Raw genomic sequence first — 20,991 nt, 5'->3', positions numbered from 1 at the left:
AAGGTGCTGGCGTAGCTCTGGAAAACAGTTATTAGACAAGTGCTCCCAAGCAAACAAATCATAAAGAGCATCATAACTATCAACCTTGCTACCCTTTATCCAACCATCCATGGTTCTGCAGAAAAAAGACACATATTCAACCCACGTAGTACCAGGCAACTTCTTACATTCTCTAAAGGTTTGTCTGTACTTTTCTGGAGTTAAGCCATATCTCAGCATTAAAGCATCTTTCATATGAGTATAAGACATCCTATCCTCAGCAGGAAGGCTCAACAAGGTATCTCTCCCCTCGTTTGTAAAGCGGCTCCACAACCCCGTTCCCCAATCCTTCTCAGGGACCCGGTGGGCCAACAATGCTAACTCATATGCTTTAAACCATTGGCTAATATCTTCATTCTTACTGTAATCTTTGATCACATCCTTAGGAAAATAAAACCTACTTTCTGCAGGCACGGATGGAGTGCTGCCACCAGAGGGATTCAACTCTAAACTCTTAGTTTTAAGCTCCATCTCCCTCACCATCTTCTCACGTTCAAACGCTAATTTCTCTCTCTCAAAATCTAATCTTTTGCTCTCCATTTCAGCTTCTCTCTTGCTTCTTGCATTCTCTAATTCCAACTGCCCTCCTAATTTAAGTTTTGCCATTTCTAACTTGTACCCCCTCTCTTTCTCCCTGTCTTCTAATTCTTCGGGGGAAAGGCTCCTAGAGGACGCACTACTGCCTGGAGATGACACTGGCCCACCTGTGGGCTCTTCCTCTTCCTCTTCTTCTTCCTCTTCCGGTACCACCACCGGATCAGAGGGATTTCTGGCCTCTAACCAGGCCTTCAGCGCTTTGAGGAAGCCCTCTTTCTTTGAGACACCTGTGGTAGGAACTTTAAACTGCTTGCAAAATCCTTTTAGATCTTTTAGCGTGTAGGAATCTATCTTCTCCTTATCGAATTCCCCCACAACATTCTCCACAGGTGTAGTAGCTCCGGCATTCTCCATGGTCAAAACTGGCAGTGTTTAAGAAAATAAGCTCCAGGAAAGCGGAGAACAAAAATAGAATATCCTACCAAACAGACTGTGGCTGCGTTATGGTCTGCTTTCACTATGTAGCGTACACTAATCACTGCACATGAGTCATAAATGCAAAGTTCAAATCCCACCGCTGCCACCAATGTTAGAACCGGCGGTCTCTAGTTGGCAGAGGTATACACTTCTGACAAATAGGGACCAACCAACTCTAGTCAGGGCAAGGGGATTACACACTCAGATAACCCCTGCTACCCCCTTGGTAGCTTGGCAGAGCAGACAGGCTTATCTCAGAGGCAGTGTGTTAAGCATTTATGACCACATACAGTAATAAAGTGAATACACTACAGAGGGACACGACACAGAAGTTATTATAAAAATAGTATTTTTATATAAGGCTTAGCACAAGACCAAATAACGACAAAAATATACCACAGTCTTAATAAATACTCTTTGGAAGGAAAAATAATAGTTCAAGTAAGGTTTCTTCTTGGCAAATAGTTCTTTAGCAAAGTATTCTTCTGAGCACAGTTCTTTGGCAACAATGTAACCCCCACAGGAGTCACACGACGTCGAGTCTACAAGATTCCCAAGGTTCGGCGTCGACCGCGAGGAGCGCTGCGTCGAGCCTGGAGTTGCAACAGACCCCACAAGTACAGTACCTTGAGAAACGAAGAAAACGATGATCCACGGCGTCGAGATGTCGGCGTCGAGGTCGGCGTCGATCGTGCCTCGGAGTCGGGTCAATCCGCAGCGGCGTCGAGGGATGTCGGGCCGGAGCAGCGCTCACGGCGTCGAGAAGGGCGTCGAGTCGATGCGATCAGCAGCGGCGTCGGGACGGGGTCGCTTGGAGGTAGAGCCGATACTCACTCCTCACTGGCGTCGATACCGGCGTCGAGACGGGGTCACTTGGAGCCGGGGCCGATACCCACTGCTCACTGGCGTTGCTGCTGGCGTCGATCGGGCCCGGCGTCCGGCGTCGAAGGCTCGGGACACTGGAGCCGTTACTCACGATGTCGAGCTGGATTCGGCGGCGTCGGCGGCGTCGAGACTGCAGATTTCCCCTTGTGTACTGGAAACAACACTTTCCAGCAATTCAGCAAATGGTGAAGTCCTTTGGCCCTGTGACTTCAGCAGGAGACTGGCACTCTTCCAGTCCTTGGAGATTTCCTAGCAAGTGTTCAGAGAGTACACACCAAGTTCCTCTCTCCTTGTTCCTTGGCAAAAATAAAGAAGCAGCTTTCAGGTTCCTCCACAGCAAAACAGCACTCTGGCAGAAAGGGGAGGCAAGTCCTTAGATCAGCAGGCTTCTTGTCCTTGGTACAGGTTTCCTTGTCAGAAGTGATCTGAGTTCTTGGTTCAGGGGTCCTTCTCTTATACCCCTTTTTCCCTTTGTTCCCTTTGTCCAAGCAGGGCGATTCCCACCATCTCAGGTTTGTTGTGGGTGTTGCCAGGCAGAGGCACCTGGCCTATTCACTGGGCAGGGCAGAGTCCTCAGCCGCCCAGCAGGAGGCGGAGCCAGTATTGTCACTGGTAGGAGCAGGGCTATCAGTCGCCCAGCAGGAGGCGGGGCCAGTATTGTGTCAGGCAGGGCAGGCTACTCTTCCCTCACTCTACGTGTAAACGCCCCATTCACCCCACACTGACTCACTCAGACCTCTGGAGCCACTCAGCCCCTGACACACACACCAAACCAGCAGAGACCGGTAGATAGTTGGACAAGAAAATAGCCACTTTCTAAAAGTGCTATTTTCAAACATAGAATTTAAAAACCATCCATCCCAAAGGGTGTGTTATTAAATTCTGAGTTCAGGGATACTAAACTCGACTTGCTACCATGCTCCCTGAGTCAGATAGATTATAATGGAGTTAATAATCAGTCTGCCCAGTCTGGCCTATTGGAGGCAGGTAGCCCTTCAATAGTGAAAAACGAAAATGGCTGTAATTCACTATTAGGTCATGCCACACACATCAGGGCATGACCTACCTTTTACCAACAATGCACCCTGCCCTAGGGCCTACCATAGAGGTGTCTGAAAGGTGGCAAAGTGAAGGTTTAGAGACTGGCAAGTAGGTTTCCTTACCAAGTTGACATGGCAGTCAGGGACTGCACGCAGGCGCCGCGGTGGCAGGCCTGAGACACATTTTGCACGCTGCTTCTGTGGGTGGCACAACCAGTGCTGCAAGCCCACCAGCAGCAGTTAACTTACACGCCCTTGGCACGCGCAGTGCACTAGACTAGGGTCTGAACAGTAAGTCAACCAAGCCAATCATGGTAACACCAATCAACGTAACAATTTAGCATAGGGAGCACTTGCACTGTGGCACTGATCAGCAGTGGCACAGTGCCCAAAGCAATAATCCAGCAAAAACATCGTAAACAGAGGAGGCAAACAGAAAAAAATGGAGGAGAGACTCATGCCAATGATGCCAGGTCTAACACTTCACAATTGGAAATTATTCTTCAAAGATTTAATTCGATAATCCCAATATTATCCTATTGAAGAGATAGGCCTTGCAGTAGTGAAAAACTACATTTTCACTGCCAAGACATGTAAAACGTAAAAGTACATGTCCTGCCTTTCTAAATACCTTGCACCCTGCTTTTCGGTCATACAGGGCCTACCTTAGTGGTGAAATATATGTATAAATAGGAATGGTTTAGGCCTGGCAAGAGGTTTATCTTGCCAGGTCGATGTGGCACTGTAAACTGTACATACAGGCCCTGCAATGGCAGGCCTGAGCCATGGTTAAAGAGCTACTTAAGTGGGTGGCGCACTGATTGCTGCAGATCTACTAGTGTCATTTAATTTACAGGCCCTGGGTACATGTAGTGCACTTTACTAGGGACTTATAAGTAAATTAAATAGGCCAAGTTGGGTTAAGGCAATGTTACCATGTTTAGGAGATAGAGCACATGCACTTTAGCACTGATTAGCAGTAGTCAAGTGCACAGAGTCCTAAAGCCAGCAAAAACGAGGTCAGAAAAATGGAGGGAGGCAGGCAAAAAGTTGGGAGATGACCACCCTAAGGCTATCAGGTATAATATATGGACAGTCAAAAACATGGTAAAAACAAATAAGGCACAAGACTAGACAAAATAAAAACACATGCAGTGGAGACGTTACTAATGACCTTCCTGAACCACACCCAACAGATAACATGTTTTACACCATGTGTTTTCAACCCAGTGTGTTTCTGAAGGGTATTTATTGAAAAAGACGTAAGGCTCCTTCCTAAAATGATTGTATATGAGGACAACTCAAGATCTCAGATTTTGTACTGGACTCAATCCTTCATCGTGTCTTAAAATTAACATGCTTGTTTAAATAACACATAAACTAGAAGTGTGAAAAGGGTGACTCTATGGACCATTTCTCTCGGAACTAATGCCTGCACCAGCATTCAGAAAAGCTAGGGCTTGACTTTATCCAACATGAGTAATGTATTGTTGGCATCAAAAGTCTAAAACACACATTTAGCTACAATCCATCAAGGCAGGAATTCTTAAAAGAAGAATGGACTCTGTAGCCCTCTATGTCACGAATACAGTCTTTAGGGCAATGATAACAGTTCAGATCAGCACTTATGACCGGTTGCTTCATGTTGTGTCTGTCTTTCCCAACAGGTGATTGTTACCTGAAGGAGTGGTCTGAATGGAGCAGATGCCAGCTGATCTGTGCTTCTGGGGAAGACCTTGGTTTTGGGGGAGTGCAAGTGAGATCACGGCCTGTTATCATTCAAGAACTTGCAAATCAACATCAGTGCCCAGAGCAGGCTGTGGAAACTCGGCCGTGCATAGGTGAGTGCGGTGCTGTGAACCATACATCTCTACAAATAGATGCGCCCTTGCTTCGTAAATATTACCCCTTTTTCTTGAAGCAAATACGGGCTGTCCATATGTTGAAGAGAAGTCTTAATCTACCATAAGTAATCGTTTTGGACCAAGATCTGTTGCTTCTCAGAGTACATGATCTATAAACACAGGCCCCCATGCACAGGTGTGCACTCACACACAGCGGTGCACAAATAGAAGCACCTCCCGGGCAGTGAGTTTTGGATCAAAGGACTCTGATGACAGATATACAAGTATTTCAGAGCTATGTATGGAATACATGAAAACTAATTATAATAACGACAAGTAGGTAGATGTTTTAGTAGGAAGCACATAGTTTTATTTATTTGCTGCACAAAAACGTAGCATATTGTCAAAAAGGTTCATGTAAAAATGATGGTATGAAATTGAAGGACCTTCTATTTGAATCTAAAATGTTCCTGCTCCCATAGACATTGTGTATTGTGCAGGTTAGGCAACATAGCCCCTGAAAATCATCACATGTGCTTGACAGACTATACTATTGTTAAATCCTATGAATTTTATCCACTGACCAAAATTATACTTTTTAAATAAATTGCTTCTGAACCTAAAGAATGATGGAAGAATAGAATTGTGCACCTCAATTGTAGTTTTAGCTTATTTGGGACAGCAGGCTTTTAATTGTTTGTCAGAACAGCCTATACGTAATATTTTGTTGTATCTTAAACCCCCGGTGTCTAAAAAAGATGCATCCCTATTCTCTACGATCGGTAAGGAGAAAGTTAAGATTCAAACATCAACTATAATTCCATAGAAATTATTATCATGCTCAGAGCTGCCAAATTGCTCCCTTAGGAGTCTGACCTCGATGGAGGTTCCCATTTTTATTATGTGGGAGTAGTCTCCAGGACTTCCTTATTATTTGACAATCCATAGTTTGTGCAGTTTCACAATTATTCTAACCCTATGTACTCCATGTTTTTGTAACAAGGGTTAGTTAGTGCCAGTAACTTACAAGCACTGGGTTGGCTAGTCTATAGCTTGGTGAGCATTTTGTCACTAGTGTTCTGAAACTGGGTCATGCACCGGTAACTCATGAGTATTTTTTCTACCTTGCTTAGACTTCTCTCGTAAGCATTCTGGAACCGTGTTTTAACTCACAATTATTTTGTATGCAGGGTGCACACATTGCTTGACAAATATTCATGAAAGCTACAAGTTTTACTCATCAGTCCATCTTACAAAGACATTTGCAAAACGTGCCAAATGTTTGCTCAACCAACTGGGGGGCATATCAGCAAGGGCCGGCGATAATTATCGCTCAGCGCTCTTAGCGTGAGGATAATTATCGCCGGCCAACTCTGAATTTTATCGCGGAGATAGCGTGCTATTAGCAACGCTTATCTCCAAAGCGATAAAATTCAGAGCGCAAGCTGCCAAATGTGTGATTATCGCTGGAAATCCAGCGATAATCACACAACTTTTGGTGATAGCTTGCTGATAGGGCCTCACATACTTAGCCATGATATCCACCTTCCATAGGATATCACGGCTAAGTCAGTTTCAAAGCAGACGTAAGGAAAGTAGCGATAACAGAGGTTATCGCTACTTTTCTTGTCGCTATGCTGCTTTGCGTGAGGCTTGATAATAGGAGAAATGTCGTCCTGGGTAGGTATGCCCACTTTGCATCTCATTAGAGATGCAAAGATGGGCCTTAAGGGAAATGGCGATAAGGCAAGGTTACATGCGATAGCGTGACCTTGCTGATAAGGCGATAAAATTATCGCCGCTTTTCGTCCGAAAACGGACGGAAAAGCGGTGATCATTTTTTATCGCCTGCTTGCTGATATGCCCCTGGATGCGTTTCCACCTCCGCTAAGCAGCAGTATCTTAGCGCCTGTAATTTAGCATCAACCAGAGCACACAAACACAGCTCTGTTGTGAACATCCTATGTTTGAAATGGTCACATAGCAATATTGTTTTCTGCAAAGTGCTCAACCAACCTATTTCTGTTTCTTTCGAATACCTAAATTAATGATATTAAACTTTCCGCACTGTACGCTTCTGAATACATCATTGCCTTCTATTTCTGAGTTGGGCTTCTTGAAGCTTTGGTTGTCCAGTACTGGTCCATGTGGGAGGTCAGTACATGTACGGATTTCAGCATAGCCACCGGAAATAAGGGTTCATACAAGAGGTCTAATTACTGCGGAAAAGGACTGCCTGCCCATGCCGGCATCAAGTTCATCCACAGGGAAGTGAAACACAGGTGGTGATGGATTACTTAACAATAATTCCTCTCCAACAGGGTGTATGGGGATTGTAAATGCCCATGCAAGCACTTTTTGCATTTGTATACTCACTCGTTCATGGTACTTCTCATATACAGAGGAGCATAATGTGAATGCCTGTGGGAGGGGTGACATTGAGGGTTTCTTTGCTTGAGCCTCTTTCCCAAGAGAGAAAAAGATACCCAGAAATACATCCACCCCATGACAGGTTTTCAAAATGCCTTCTCTTGCCTTCTGTATACCTCACTCACATTTACTCCAGTCCAAAGCTGATGTGAATGTGAGTGGTGTATGCATTCACATTTCTTCTGTGTGACAGAGTCATTATAGAAAGGGACAGAATTCGAAAGGGAAGTGCCCCATCAACCCAGCCACCTGCCAAGCCGCTCTGTGACAATGAAGGGAAGGTGCTCCCACTAGTACAGATTTACCCCCTATCACCATTTATAAATCCATAATAAGGTGGTAGTTTCCACCCAAAATCTACCACCCCGTATGTACAAAGGCGCATCGAATGAAAATGAGTGCAATTACGAGGTCAGTGCTTATTGAGAAAATCTAGCATGAATAAGGCCCAACTGCTCAATACAGAATATATTTCTGCTACAGGTTCAACATTTAAACTCTGCACATGTTTTGCTTTTCCTGTGCAGTTTGAGTTATAGGATCTGATTAAGACATTGGTGGACAAGTTATGCCATCAGTAACATGGCAGTTGTCCTGTCCGCCTTGTTTTTATAAATGCATTGTGTTCTAGGGCATTATGTCTGGAGGCCAGGACTGCAGTATGTGGAGTGGTTTTAAGAAACAAAAATTCTTAGAGTTTTATATAGCGCAAACTAGACCCAACGATATCGGGTATCAGAGCACTTTACATGGGCACCAGTTACATTACACAAGGACACAATCATTTTTTCAGGCACAGGGAGATTAAGTGATTTGCCCAGAATCACAGGATGTTGAGAGTCCTTGCCCAGATTTCAGGTTGACCGCTCTAGCCGTAAGGCCACATCCTTTTGCTTATGGAGGGTGGCCACAAGGTCGGGCCCTGAGGCCTGCTCCTGCTGCACAAGGAATTGTGCAGCAGGGACTGGCACCTGCAGAGGTTTGGGCACAGAGCCTGGCCAAACGTTAGCCATAAACATTGGTCAGGTCCAACAACTTTTATTTATAGTATGATCAAAAAATACAGAAATTCACAGAAAATTCCAAAAGTTGAAGTGACTCAATAGTTAGGTGGCATAAATGAGAAATATAGAGTGATCTGATTGTCCGAGAGAGCTTTTTTCTGTCGGTCATCTCAGTTCCTCAGGACCGGTACGATGTGACTGGCTGGCGGCAACTGGGACAGAAATGTTGCAGTCACCATTACAGAACAAGGAGACACAATCCTTGTATCCTGACAATTAAAAAAAAAATATAAGGGAGCAGGGTATTGATACTCTTATCCCCTTGCACTTCTGGGTGGTACCCGCGGACCAAAAATAAAAAATAAAAAAATGTATGCACCAGACATATTCACCCAACTACCAAGCTGAGCACAACTTTTGGACGTGCACAGCAGTGGGTCGACTGTAGGCCCTACCCTCTCGCCAGGCCCTGCACCCTATTTGCCCCTTGTGCATCTTTTCCAAATCTCCCCAGTTTAGTACCTTTCGCCATGTGTTGCATGGGGTTGGCTGCTGGGCCTAACCTGCAACAAGGCCCTGCAGTCAACCCCCAAAAGAGGCTAACCTCCCCTGACATTGGCCCTGCGCTGTGAGGGGTTGGCTGCAAAGACCCTTATTTTTTAATTTACAGTCCTGCGGTAGGAAACATCCTGATAGCACTAAAATCTTAACCACTTTATGATCACGCTGAACCCTATTTTAAATGTGAATTTCTTGAAAATCACTGAACGGTTTATACCAAATAATAAAAAGCATACTTTCTGAGTAAAGTACAAACTTTCTGCCACATTTAGGGGCCGATTTTGATTTCGGAGGGACTCAGGTCCGTCCGACATTGGTCAGGAGCCGTAACCGACCGACCTGCTGTCATGGGTTACAGCCCTGCAAGTACGATGCGACCGAACAGGGTTCGGTTGCACTCGTATAATTCACAATGCAAGTATGCATTCCGAGCGGAATGCATGCTTGCATTGTGAAAAGCAGGGGTGCAATTCATCCCTGCACCCTGTGGCCGGCACCCCAAGGTGCCTGCCACCGGGTGCAGGGATCCACAGAGGGGTACCATAGGTGCCCCCAGGCCTCATTAGGCAGCCTCGCACCCATGGGGGCCCTACTGGGGGCCCCCATAGACAGTTTCCAAATGCCTTTTTGTGCCAGAAAAAACGGCACGAAAAGGCAGTGAAAAACTGCCATCGTACTCCCTCGGTCGTAAAGAGGCAGCCGGGGGAGTACTGAGGGATTTCCGGATGGCAGACAGGCTCTCCGAGCCTGTCGTCAGCCATCCGGAAATCTGAGTCGGATTCCTTTCTGACCGAGCCCATCGGAATGGCTCGGTCGGAAAGGAATCCGGCCGACACGTTCCGATTCGGTCGGAAGGGCTCCGACCATCGTTCGGAGCCCTTCTGGCCAAAATCGGAATCGGCCCCTCTGTGTAATTCTGTTCAGCCATTTTTTGTATCGCTTCCTAACATGTCCCAATGGAATTAGCATAGGAAAATTACATTTTGGGACAGTCCATTGTCTTAACACCCATGGACTTCTAGAAATGAGTTGCTCTATTTGGACTTATATTTTGGAAAGTTTTGTGAAAATTCATCCAATGCCAGCATTAGCTAAACATAAATGCATTTTGTATGGAAACTCTGACCTGACTATAACTACACAGTGGTGACTACCACAATAACATATTTAGTAAGCAATATTCAAGAGTGTGATTCACAAGACACCATTAAAGACTTTGGGGCAAATTTACAAGGCCCTTGCGTCACTTTCGCGTCATTTTTAACATGGGAAAAATGACGTAAAAGTGGAGCAAGGGGCTTGTAAATCTGCGCTTTAGCTCCACTAGGAATTGCTACCTAGCTAATTGTAAGCACTCCAGTAGAATAGCAACATTGCCTCCTTCGCTGTCAACACATTTTAGTGAAGGTGAAACTGTAGTCTAGTTTTTTAACTCTTATTAAATACCCAAATCTCATTATTAGGATACCCAAAATTCCCAAATCATTTTTGATTTTCGATACAGTGCAATAAATTACGATTGAAAATGCTAACGCCCTGCTAAATTCATACACTATAATATTTTCAATGGTGTCACCTGAAAAACCTTTTCATCTTTTTGTTGTGAACAGAGGGGAATTGTTTTGAATATAAGTGGCAATCCAGTCCCTGGAGAGGAGCCTCGAGAACTGTATGGTGCCAACGGTCAGATGGTGTAAATGTTACAGGTAATATTTTCTTTTTTTCTAACTTTTTCAAAGTAAGTGATAAGATATTTAATAAATGTTATTTTTGGTTCTTTGGTTGTCTAAAATAAACCAAATATCATACACATCACAAATATTCTGAATATGTGAGTGTCATTTTATATGATGAGCTAACAACTGCTAGCATTCATATATTATTATCGTTGTCCCAAGACAATCTGGGTGAGGCAAAGTTAGTGGTGGGCCAAATAATATAATTCACTAGTGAAGGTGAGTTAAGGTCCCTGGTTTTTGCTGACTTTGCCTGACATGAGGTATACCTGATTGCACACTGAACAGCGGTTATTTACAGCTGATGTATGTCTCATGGGTAAGATATTATCTGACCTTTATGAGGTCATAGGTGCTCTGATTGGACTTGAGTAGGCATCAAGCAGACTCCTTATGAGAAGCTGAAAATTATGAAGTCTATAGCCAGTAGCTCTGCCAAAGATACTCAGTAGAGGTAATACTGATATGAGTGCAAGAGGCGAGTAGGGCCTCTCATCTCACAAGGTTGAGTTAAAGGAATATAGACTGATTTTTCAATAAAGAAGGCGCATAATATCTGTTCACACAGTAACACTCGTTCTTATGTGTTGTTTAATTTATTAACATCTGAAGTTCTTTACATGTCTTACAAACAGGATGTACAACATTAGGAAACATGGCCTTTTATGATATTTAAAATAGATTTGAAATATTAAAGAAGGGAAGAAAAAGCAAGAGAAAGATAACGATGCTCAGATATCAGGGCTGAAAGGTGTGATAAATATCACAGGATGAGATAATTGCCATACCTAAATCCATTGCATATGTTCTGAAATTTAAAATAGGAACCCAGGAGCCATAGCAAATGAGTTAGTTAAGGCTAGTTCTGAAAAGGTTGTGAAAGGCTGTATAGAGTAGGGTGAGCTGAGAGATAAATAGATTGAGATACAAGAGGATCATAAGCAGAAATGCCAACATAAAGTAAACAGCAATAACTTTGTCAAGAGAGCAACTGAGGTCGAAGTAGATGTTTTCTATAAGAAAACACAAGAGAAGAAAATATTATTTTTCATGTTACATTGATCTAAAATAATGTAATAGAATATATTTTATTGTTAAAATGATGCAATTGTTATAACAGAAGCCAAACCTTATGAGTCTTTGAAGAAGACATCGGGGTGGAATTATTCAGTGCAGATACGAATAGAAGATATTGTCTTTTTGAGAGGGAATCCGATACGAGAAGCCAAACTTTATCTAGGCCACATCTGTGGTTTGTGAGATAGAAAACTGTGAGTATATTTGTAAACCTGGGGGCAAAAATGACCTAGGATTAGTATGTCATCACCATAGCAATATTTTTGAAGAGAGCAATGAAATTGCTGAAGGATGAGGAACCTTATATAAAAAACAGGAGGGTCAGGAACACAGACAGGAGAAATCCATAAGGAAGAGGGGTTACAGAATGTGAGAACCTTATCGAAATACATAGAAGTTAAAGTGGAAGCGGTAAAAACAGAATAGAACCAGAAATCCAAGAGAAAAACACTAATGAAAGGGAGCGTAAGAAAAGTGTGCCCAGAGTGCTTGCCAGTAGATTAAACTATTTGCAAGCATTTACAGCATCACCAATTCTGTTTCATGTAACACCCTAAGTGACCAAGCATATGATTGTGTCTAGACAAGGATCTCTTACTCGCTGTGCCATAGCATCCAAGCAATACCTCACTGATTCATTCGAGGGTTGCTTGTATTCGCCTTGCCTGGCAGTCTTGGGATTGTTCCCATGAGGAGCAGGGAGCAGATTTGGCTGAGGCTGATATTGCCGGCCCCCGGTAACAAAAACAGCACCCTCGGGGCCTAAAACCGGCCCCCACCCTGGCGGCCCACCAGGAAAATGCCAGGTGCCCACCATGGCCAGTCTGGCCCTGAATCACATCATGGGTATCCACAAAAATGCTCCATTCTGGTTTGACTAGCATTTTGGCGATCCCTGTGACATTCCAGACCAGGACTCTAACTGCTGGTGAGGTACAACAGAGGAGATATAGTCAAGCCTATACTTCGGGATTGCACCCCTTTCCTCCTCATAAATAACGTCACTGTCTCCCTCCCCTTTAAGACCTTCAGTGGTTGGGACCAGAGCAATCTGGTGATTAACAGAAACATTTGACCCGGGCCCATATCTAAAGCAAGTGTATATTTGATGGTAATAGAGGTATTAGTAAGAGGGATGGTATGAGAATCAATTGCCATCAGGCCATCTACCATAGCCCTATTAAAGAAAACTTTCTTTCACTACATTATTTGGCATCCCTGGTAGGATTATCCTTTCAGCTTGTTTTATGTCTTCTTTTCTGATGGAGTAACACTGCTGTGGTTCCCTAAACCAATAAGTTACCTAATTCTGGAGCAAATCAGGGTCCTCTTGTCTGTCACTAGGGAATTTTGGCACCTCCATGGGATAAATTACCACTTCTTCTCTCTGAGCACAAGTTCTAATGTAAACGCCATCCTTAGCTACCCCTCTTGCAGATGATCGGGAGCACCCCTCATCAAGTACCTCCTCTCCCTGTCTGGCTCTCTTCCTGCCCCTGTATCCTGGGATATGCCTCGATGCAACTGGCTTGCTATTATAGCCACTATAACCACATCGGCCTCCTGAGCGGTTGCAAAAAGCTCGCTGTAATACTGGGTGGGCGCACAGTGGGGCTGGTGAGTAATGGCAGAAGCTGTGTCGCAATCATGCATCCTTGATAAACCAGGGTGAGTGAGAGGGTTGCCCTCTTGATCACTAACTAGTGCTTTTGCTCACCCTCCCCTCCAAGCCAGCAATCTTTCTTAGAGATGCAACCTCATACCTAAGAGACTCAATAGTATCCTTTAGGCTCTACAACCGAAAGGGACTTTTGTTACTTCTATCATTTAATCTATCTAATGTGTGCTCGCCCCTCCACTCCATTAACCTCCCCTGAGAGCACTGTGTATCTATTGTGCCATTCAACTTGGACTACCTGTTCACTGCAGCACACTGATGGTTCAGGTTCTGGGTTCCTACATCCTAAACCTTTCCCATTACTCTTTCGTTTTTTTTACACATCAGTGGGGTTTGTTTGGGGGCCTTCATGGCAGGTGGAAAGCTCTAGTGGCACCCAAAGAGGGGTATCAGAGTTATCAGAGTTATTAGGGTTGATGGATAGAGGGAAGAGGGGAGTAGCCGCTGTTTGTACAATTTCATGACATTCCGTGAGTATCCTGTTCAACGCATCGAAGCAGATAGCACCGGTGGACTTTTCCTAGGAAAGAGAAGTACCCTGGGCTTTATCCTGAACTTTCCTTTCGCCCATTTCTCAACAACTACAACAGTCACACAGAGTCACATGAGATGCACAGAGCCAAGACCAATAGTTCACTATGTATATTAGACTGGTGAAAACCTGAGTGACTCCAAAAAAATCATCCCTTGCTTGCTCACAGCCTCAAGCAGCAGGGCTTTCCAAGGGATGCAAGCCATAATACCACTGTCGACCAGGGCAGAGAACTGGCCTAGTAGTACTTCTGAAAGCAAATGGTCTTCCAAACAGATGGAGAAACACTCTTCCCAGTTACCAATTGCTCATTGAGAGGTAGCAGAAAGTGCCCTTGTGGAACATATGGGGGCATATTTATGATATTAGTGGAGCAGGGCAGCGCAGCAAGTCACCTTGCTGTGCTACCCTGCTTCACAGGGAAAAGGCAGAGATATGTTGTATTTATCTGATATGGTGCATTCCTGTCATTTCCCCTTGTGCTGGTGACATTTTGGCAGCCTAGCACCAACGCAGGCACCTTTACAGCATAGTTCAAGGGTGCCTGTGTTGTAGACAGTGTTTTTCTTAAGCAAGAATGGGTACCTTCCTGCACAAAAGCAATCCTGAGAGGCTTTTTCCTCATTCTATGTGTGCTGCACAATGCAGCACACATAGAAAGAGGAAGAAATAAACATATTATTCCTCATTATGCCTCCCCTGGGGATGCATATGTTTTTTGCACATTCCCAGGTTTACCAGGTTTGGCAAATCAAAAACGCAATGCCCACATCTCCTCTGCACAGAGTAATGCAGCACAGCGATTGGCGCTGCATTGAATTCCTCCATATTTTTGAAGCTATTCAAAGCCGCACAAAGTGCCTTTGCATAGCTTCAAAAATATGACTTAGAGGCTTGTGTCACACACGTAGAACGTTACGGTGTGCAAGCATGATGCAAACCTCTCATAAATATGCCCCTCAGTTTCATTTTTAGTGATTCATGTTGGTTCTGAAATATTAGTAAATCCAAATGGGCTTTCAAATAGAAACAAGCTGCCTTTTGTAGTGGGCAGGATGAAACATGATAAAATAATCCTTTAGATGAAATCTTGTTAAACTAGTTTAAATTAATATATAGTGAATTATGTACACTTTTCAGGCCTTTTTGTAGCTTTGAACCTTGTTTGCCCACATTTTTTCTATTTGTGAGTTTAAAATGCCCATATGGAATAGTACCTTGGAGTTTCAAAAAGATTTTCCGCAAAACATAGCTGTACAATAAAGATGTTCCAAACATAGAAAACCTTGCTGTGTGTTTCATTTTCTGAAAACAATAAAATATGGATTAAAATAATTGCATCAATCAATCAATCAGCATTTATATAGTACAGCACTGTCACCTCCAAGGGGTATCTGGGCGCTGAGGGTGCCATGTCTCCATTGAACAGCCAGGTCTTGGGTTTCTTTTTGAAGTCTTCCAGGGAGGGTGCTATTCAGAGGTGGAAGGATAGGTTCTTCCAGGTCTTGGGAGCGATGTAGGAGAGGGATTGGCCCCCCGCAGTGGTTGTGATGGATGCAGGGTGTGTGTGCAAGCGAGAGAGAGGAGGTGTGTAGGTGTCTTGCGGGTAGATGGAATTGTTGATTTTGATCATGTATAACTTTGTACGCGTACATGAGGATCTTAAACTGGCATCTCTTCTGGATGGAGAGCCAGTGGAGGTTTCTGAGGTGGGGGGTTATGTGGGTCCATTTGGGGAGGTCCAGGATGAGTCTGGCTGCATTGTTCTCTATGGTCTGGAGTCGTCTGAAGAGCTGCAGAAAATTCCAGCTCAGAGAGCATTGCCACAGTCGAAGCGGCTGGTGATGAGAGCCTGCTTGACGGTCTTTCTGGTACTGATTGGGATCCATCTGAATATTCTGCAAGGAATGTGAAGGGTGTGGAAGCAGGAGGAGGCGTCTGTGTTGACTTGTCGCTTTTTTGGTCAGTTGGCTATCGAGGATGTTGCCTAGGTTGCATGCATGGTCTGTTGGTGTGGGTCTGAGTTCTGCTGGCCACCAGCTGTGGTCCCATATGGAAGTGTTCTTTCCAAAGATCAGTACTTACATATTGTCAGAGTTGAGTCTAAGGCAGTGGTCTTTCATCTATTTGGCTATGTTGTTCATGGCATTTCTGAAGTTGGTTTTGGCGCAGGAGGAGCCCTCTGTGAGTGAGAGGTTTGGTTGAGTGTCATCTGCGTAGGAGACTATTTTGAGTCCGTGGGATCTGATGACAGCAGCGAGGGGGGTCATTTAGACATTGAACAAGGTGGGACTGATGAATGATCCTTGGGGTACACCACATATGATGTCTTTGGGTGCAGAGGTGAAGGAGGTCAGTAGGATGTTCTGTGTGCATCCTGTAAGAAAAGAGGCAATCCACCTGGGGCGTTTTGCTGTATGCCGATGTTGTGGAGTCTGTCGATGAAAGTGTGGTGGGAGATGATGTGGAATGCAGCAGAGAGGTCCATGAGGATCAGGCCACCTTTTCTCTTTGGTCAAGGAGAGTTCTGATGTTTTCTGTGGCAGCAAACAGCGCAGTCTTAGTGCTGTGGTTGGCATGGAATCCTGATTGTGAGGCGTTGAGAAGGTGGTTTTGTTCTAGGTGTTCAGCGAATTGTTAGTTGATGGCTTTCTTGAAGTACTTTGGCTGGGTAGGGGAGCAGGGAGATCAGTCTGTAAAATTTGAGATCGCTTGGGTCAGCAGAGGGTTTCTTTAGGAGGGGTCTGACCTCTTCATGTTTCCATTTGTCCGGGAAGGTTGCTCTGCAGAACGAGGCCTTGAGGATGCTGATGAGTCAGGGGTCGGTGGAAAGGCGTCAGAGAAGGTGAAGTGAACGATGGCATGATCAGTCCAGATGAGTTCTGTGATGTGGCTGAATTTGATTCTGTTGCTGGAGGGAAAAATGGAGTGCATGCATGAATCTTTAATATCAAGGCCGAGGATGAAATTAAAAAGGCTCAGTAATCGAATCCCCTATGAGCACCCTTTTAAATCTGTATTATTGTTCTGTATACTGAAAGTGTTCCCATGCTGTCTAGTTTAGGGTCAACAAAACACGCAAAATATACATACAATCAAACTGTTACCCCAGACTTATCGTTGCAAAAGTAACTATTGTGGCTGAACTGCCATGCTCATGATGCAATTGTATGTCCAACAGGAGGTTGTTTAGTGCTGAAACAGCCCGACGCGGACCGGTCCTGTAGCCCAAAGTGCACCCAGCCCCACTCGTACTGTACAGAGGTATGTACCACTACAATTGCAATACTAGTGTAACCCATTACTCCTGTTCCAGAACACTGACTCCCCTACTTTCAAAAGTACTGCTAGAATAAAAAAGAAAAGTATTGCCAGAAGATAGAGGAATATAAACTAGATATTTGGATTTCACACCAACCCACTTAACTTGAATTATAATTTGCAAACAGTTTTGCATATTTTAAAATGTTTGTTCTGGATTTCTTTATGCTCTTGCTGTTTTCCTACTTTTTTAATTAGCCTCCCGCTAACAGTATGCTCTTCACTGCTATTTAATGTCACTATATTTTGTGTTTGCTGTTATATAATAAAACTCAGTCAGGGTTGCCCTTCAGGCAACCACTCATCAGAGTAATTGTCTCTTTCATCCATGAATAGTGTTGCCTTCTGTTTTCTCATTTAGGAAGCTCACCACTCACCAGCCACAAACACTCTTTGTGTATTTTTCTTTATGCAGGGTGGAACGTGTGGTTGTGAAGATGGTTACACTGAGGTAATGTCATCCGATGGCTCACTCACCCAGTGCACTGTCATTCCTGTTGTGGTAATCCCAACCAGTGACAACAAGAAAGGAGATGTGAAAACAAGCCGGGCAATCAACCCAACAGAGCCGTCCAGCAGCCAGTCAGGAAGAGGAGGAAGGACGTGGTTTTTGCAGCCTTTTGGATCAGGTGAATTCCAAATATTGCCATTTTGTAGACATATGCTAATTTTGGGGAAGGATTAAAGTTATTACAATAATAAAATTCATAAACAAAATTGGTAAAAAGCTTTCTGTACTCTTGTCAGAAAGGGTGAGGGGCTTCCCACTGTAACACGCTTTGTCCTTCACAGCACCCCACATGACGGGTGAGAATTCTTCCATGACAGTTAAATCATTTTAAATTCATAAGACCCTTAGATTCCTGACTCACAGGTCTAAAGGACTTGCTTTTCAGCACTCAACCAACTGGGTACATGGTTCTTAATGTTTAGAAATTCCATCTAAGCCTAGGACCATTGCAGCTTATCAGATCACATCTCTTTGAAGCATACTTATTCCGCGCAGGGACTAGTCGAAATAACCCTATAGATAAGATCTAGAAACTCCGTCTCTCTTCTAGCTCTTGAACTAGTCCTGGGTTTAGTAAATCAACCTAAGGGCAGGAGCAGAACTTCTGAATTGTTTTACCTAGCAGGCATCAACTTTAAAGAGCGATTGGGGCAAGAAAGAGGTATTGAGGAAGAGCAATCATACTCATGATCCTTGATCACAATTGAAACTGTATGAGGTTTCACTCTTTACATGTACTCCACTACAAAGGCATTGCAGTCTTATCTGCATCTCTTTATTCCAACACATGGGTCTGCATTAGGCCTGCCAATGGAAACAGAGTTACACCTGAAACAGGGGAGCATGTTACACTTATTCTCTTTAACCTATACACAGAAGACTTGGTGCAGGTCATATAAAAGGCCAAAACAATCTCACCAACGATCGGGTCTTTTAGACTCCCTGAACTTTATTATGCAGAGGATCTTATTGTTTTGGCCACACCATAAATGGAATGTAGAGAGCACTGGACATGCTAAATGCATTTAACATTTGTAATAAGCTCACTGGTAACACTGGAAAGACTAAGGGTATGATTTTCAGCAAGTCATATCAGCAATGGAGGTTAAAAGAAATGAAGAAGAAGAATTCATCAAACTACAACTACCTGAGAGTATGGGTCTCTGAAAACCACAAGCATAGTGTACATCTTTGAGTATCTTATGAAAAGAGCGGCTGCAGTCGCATTTGCTCTCTGCAAATTAAACAAACACTTGCATAGCACATCGGCTGAGGGAATAGTTCGAGTTGTGTGTGCCAAGCTATTGCCTACGGTTTCCTATGGTCATCAAACTTACCCTGGGAAGCTATCAACAGCCCTAGACAAGATACAGTGCAATGCCTACAGGCAAATTTGTACTCTTCCAAAACATACAAGGCAGTCACTGCGATTTACTAAGCAAGAGCTAGAGTTCAAGGCATCACATATGAAATATTACTACTCATTAGATACTGCCGACACAGGAACTTTAAAGAAGGCCCTTCTTAAGGTTTATAAGTCTGTAAATAATCCCTGGGCGTAATTTCCAGCAGCTGTTGCTAATGACTTAAAGATCAGTCTAGACTCAGTCTCAGCATTAACTGTTACACCTTCGCCTAGCTGGTCTGTTCTGAAAAAACAAGTCATGGGCATTTCTCGTAGCTAATATAGAAAAAATAGGAGAAGTTCCTTATGCACATCTGAGGCAGATGTACGACCGTTCCTTTGCAGTCGCAAACGGGAATTCAGCCAGTTTGCGACCATAAAATTGGTCAGCCCCATGTAAAAAACACATTTTGTCAGTCACTAACCTATTAGTGACTCGCAAAATATGGTTTTCGACTCGCTATTAGGAAGGGGCTTGCCAAGTGCTTCCCTTCCTAATAGCGAGTCTGAATGCACTGTATGATTGTTTTGTGACTGCATTTGCGGTCGCAAAACACTCGCAGTTTAGCACTCCTTTCAAAAGGGTGGTAAGCCACTCACAAACGGGAAGGGGTTCCCAGGCTGATTAACTGACATTTCATTGACAAGCCTGAGCACGCCCTTTCTGCAGAGACAATAGAGAAACGGGTGGACTTGTGGAAACAATAACACCAGGTGAGCCTTTTGAAGTCTTGAAGAAAGCTAACCACATTTGCACTGTCAGTTTTGGGTAGTATTTAGCCCCAAGAAGAGCTCTTGCAGTAAACTATCTAATGTGTCCATCTTTTAAATTTCCCAATGTGTTGTGCAAGGGGGTAGAGATGCAATGTGGCACCTCTGAATTAGGCAGGGATGTCCATGTACTAGAACAATCAAAATTATGCACAAGTGAGAAACATTGAGATACGGGGGAACTACAGAGAAAGAAGGATGAACCAGCTCACTGATGAACACTTGCCTGGTGATAACTCCAGGCTTGTGCTTCCAGGGCAGTGTCACTGGCCTTCCTACAAACTCTTGGGGATAGAACAGGGTGGCCTTGCTTGACAAACTGAGGCAAGAAAATTCCCCTTTGTGGAACAGTTCTGGCTGGAGGTGCCCTAGAAAGGAGTACCCAAGACTGCTGTAGGACACACTGCAAGTGGCCCAGAAGCTGTGGTATCTGGGGAGTGCAGGCAATCCGTATAGGTGTCCTTGAGACTTGCCCGGTGCTGCCTCTTTGAGAACCCAGTCCACAGTTCAATGAGGACCGTATGAAGCAGGAATGCAGGCTCCAAAGTGAAGAAAGATCAATAAAAAATAAACTCGATCAAAGTAATTTCTAAAAATGTATAGGTCAGGAGGCACTCAACTAGCTCACCTTGTGCTGGGAGAATGACGCCAGGTGTGCTGTCTTTCAATCCTCATCTGTTTTGGCCCAGCAGGGCTGTAGAAATCAATAGCTTTGTGGCTACTCATTTCGTGTGCTGTCTTTTGTCCTAGAACCACCAGGATTGAAAGACAGCATACCTCACCTGTTTTGGCCCAGCAGGGCTGTAGAAATCAATAGCTTTGTGGCTACTCATTTTGTGTGCTGTCTATTGTCCTAGAACCACCCTACCTCATTTGGTGTTTTATTAGTTATCCCCCCATGGGTCATGCTAGCAAAAGCTTGCTATCCTTGTGAGGTTTCCTTAACCCAATTCTGTGTGTGGGTAATCTATGCTCTACAGTGACTTGTGACCCCAGGTATGGGTCACATTGTGGTATCTCCGGGCCTGGGGAGTATGCCAGAATTGGTCTGTGGTATACATGGGTTGTGAAACCAGACCATACTGCTCTCCCATGCAGCAGTCGGAAGACAGAAAACAGCCAGCTTTCACCATCCATGCTTGT

The 20,991-nt window shown here is 44.1% G+C and overlaps 1 protein-coding gene across 1 annotated transcript in view; it reads left to right on the top strand.

The window, feature by feature from the left end:
* The window catches only part of THSD7A (thrombospondin type 1 domain containing 7A), a 982,498-nt gene that overhangs the window by 927,648 nt on the left and 33,859 nt on the right, over nt 1–20,991 (top strand). Inside the window, exons 24-27 of the mRNA XM_085630781.1 lie at nt 4,646–4,819; nt 10,428–10,523; nt 17,022–17,104; nt 17,577–17,790. Coding sequence (XP_085486907.1) covers nt 4,646–4,819; nt 10,428–10,523; nt 17,022–17,104; nt 17,577–17,790 — 567 coding nt within the window. The remainder of the gene's footprint in view (nt 1–4,645; nt 4,820–10,427; nt 10,524–17,021; nt 17,105–17,576; nt 17,791–20,991) is intronic.

The sequence above is a fragment of the Triturus cristatus genome, chromosome 10 (assembly GCF_964204655.1).
Source record: "Triturus cristatus chromosome 10, aTriCri1.1, whole genome shotgun sequence".
Taxonomy (NCBI): domain Eukaryota; kingdom Metazoa; phylum Chordata; class Amphibia; order Caudata; family Salamandridae; genus Triturus; species Triturus cristatus.
This window is presented reverse-complemented; position numbering and strand designations above follow the sequence as displayed.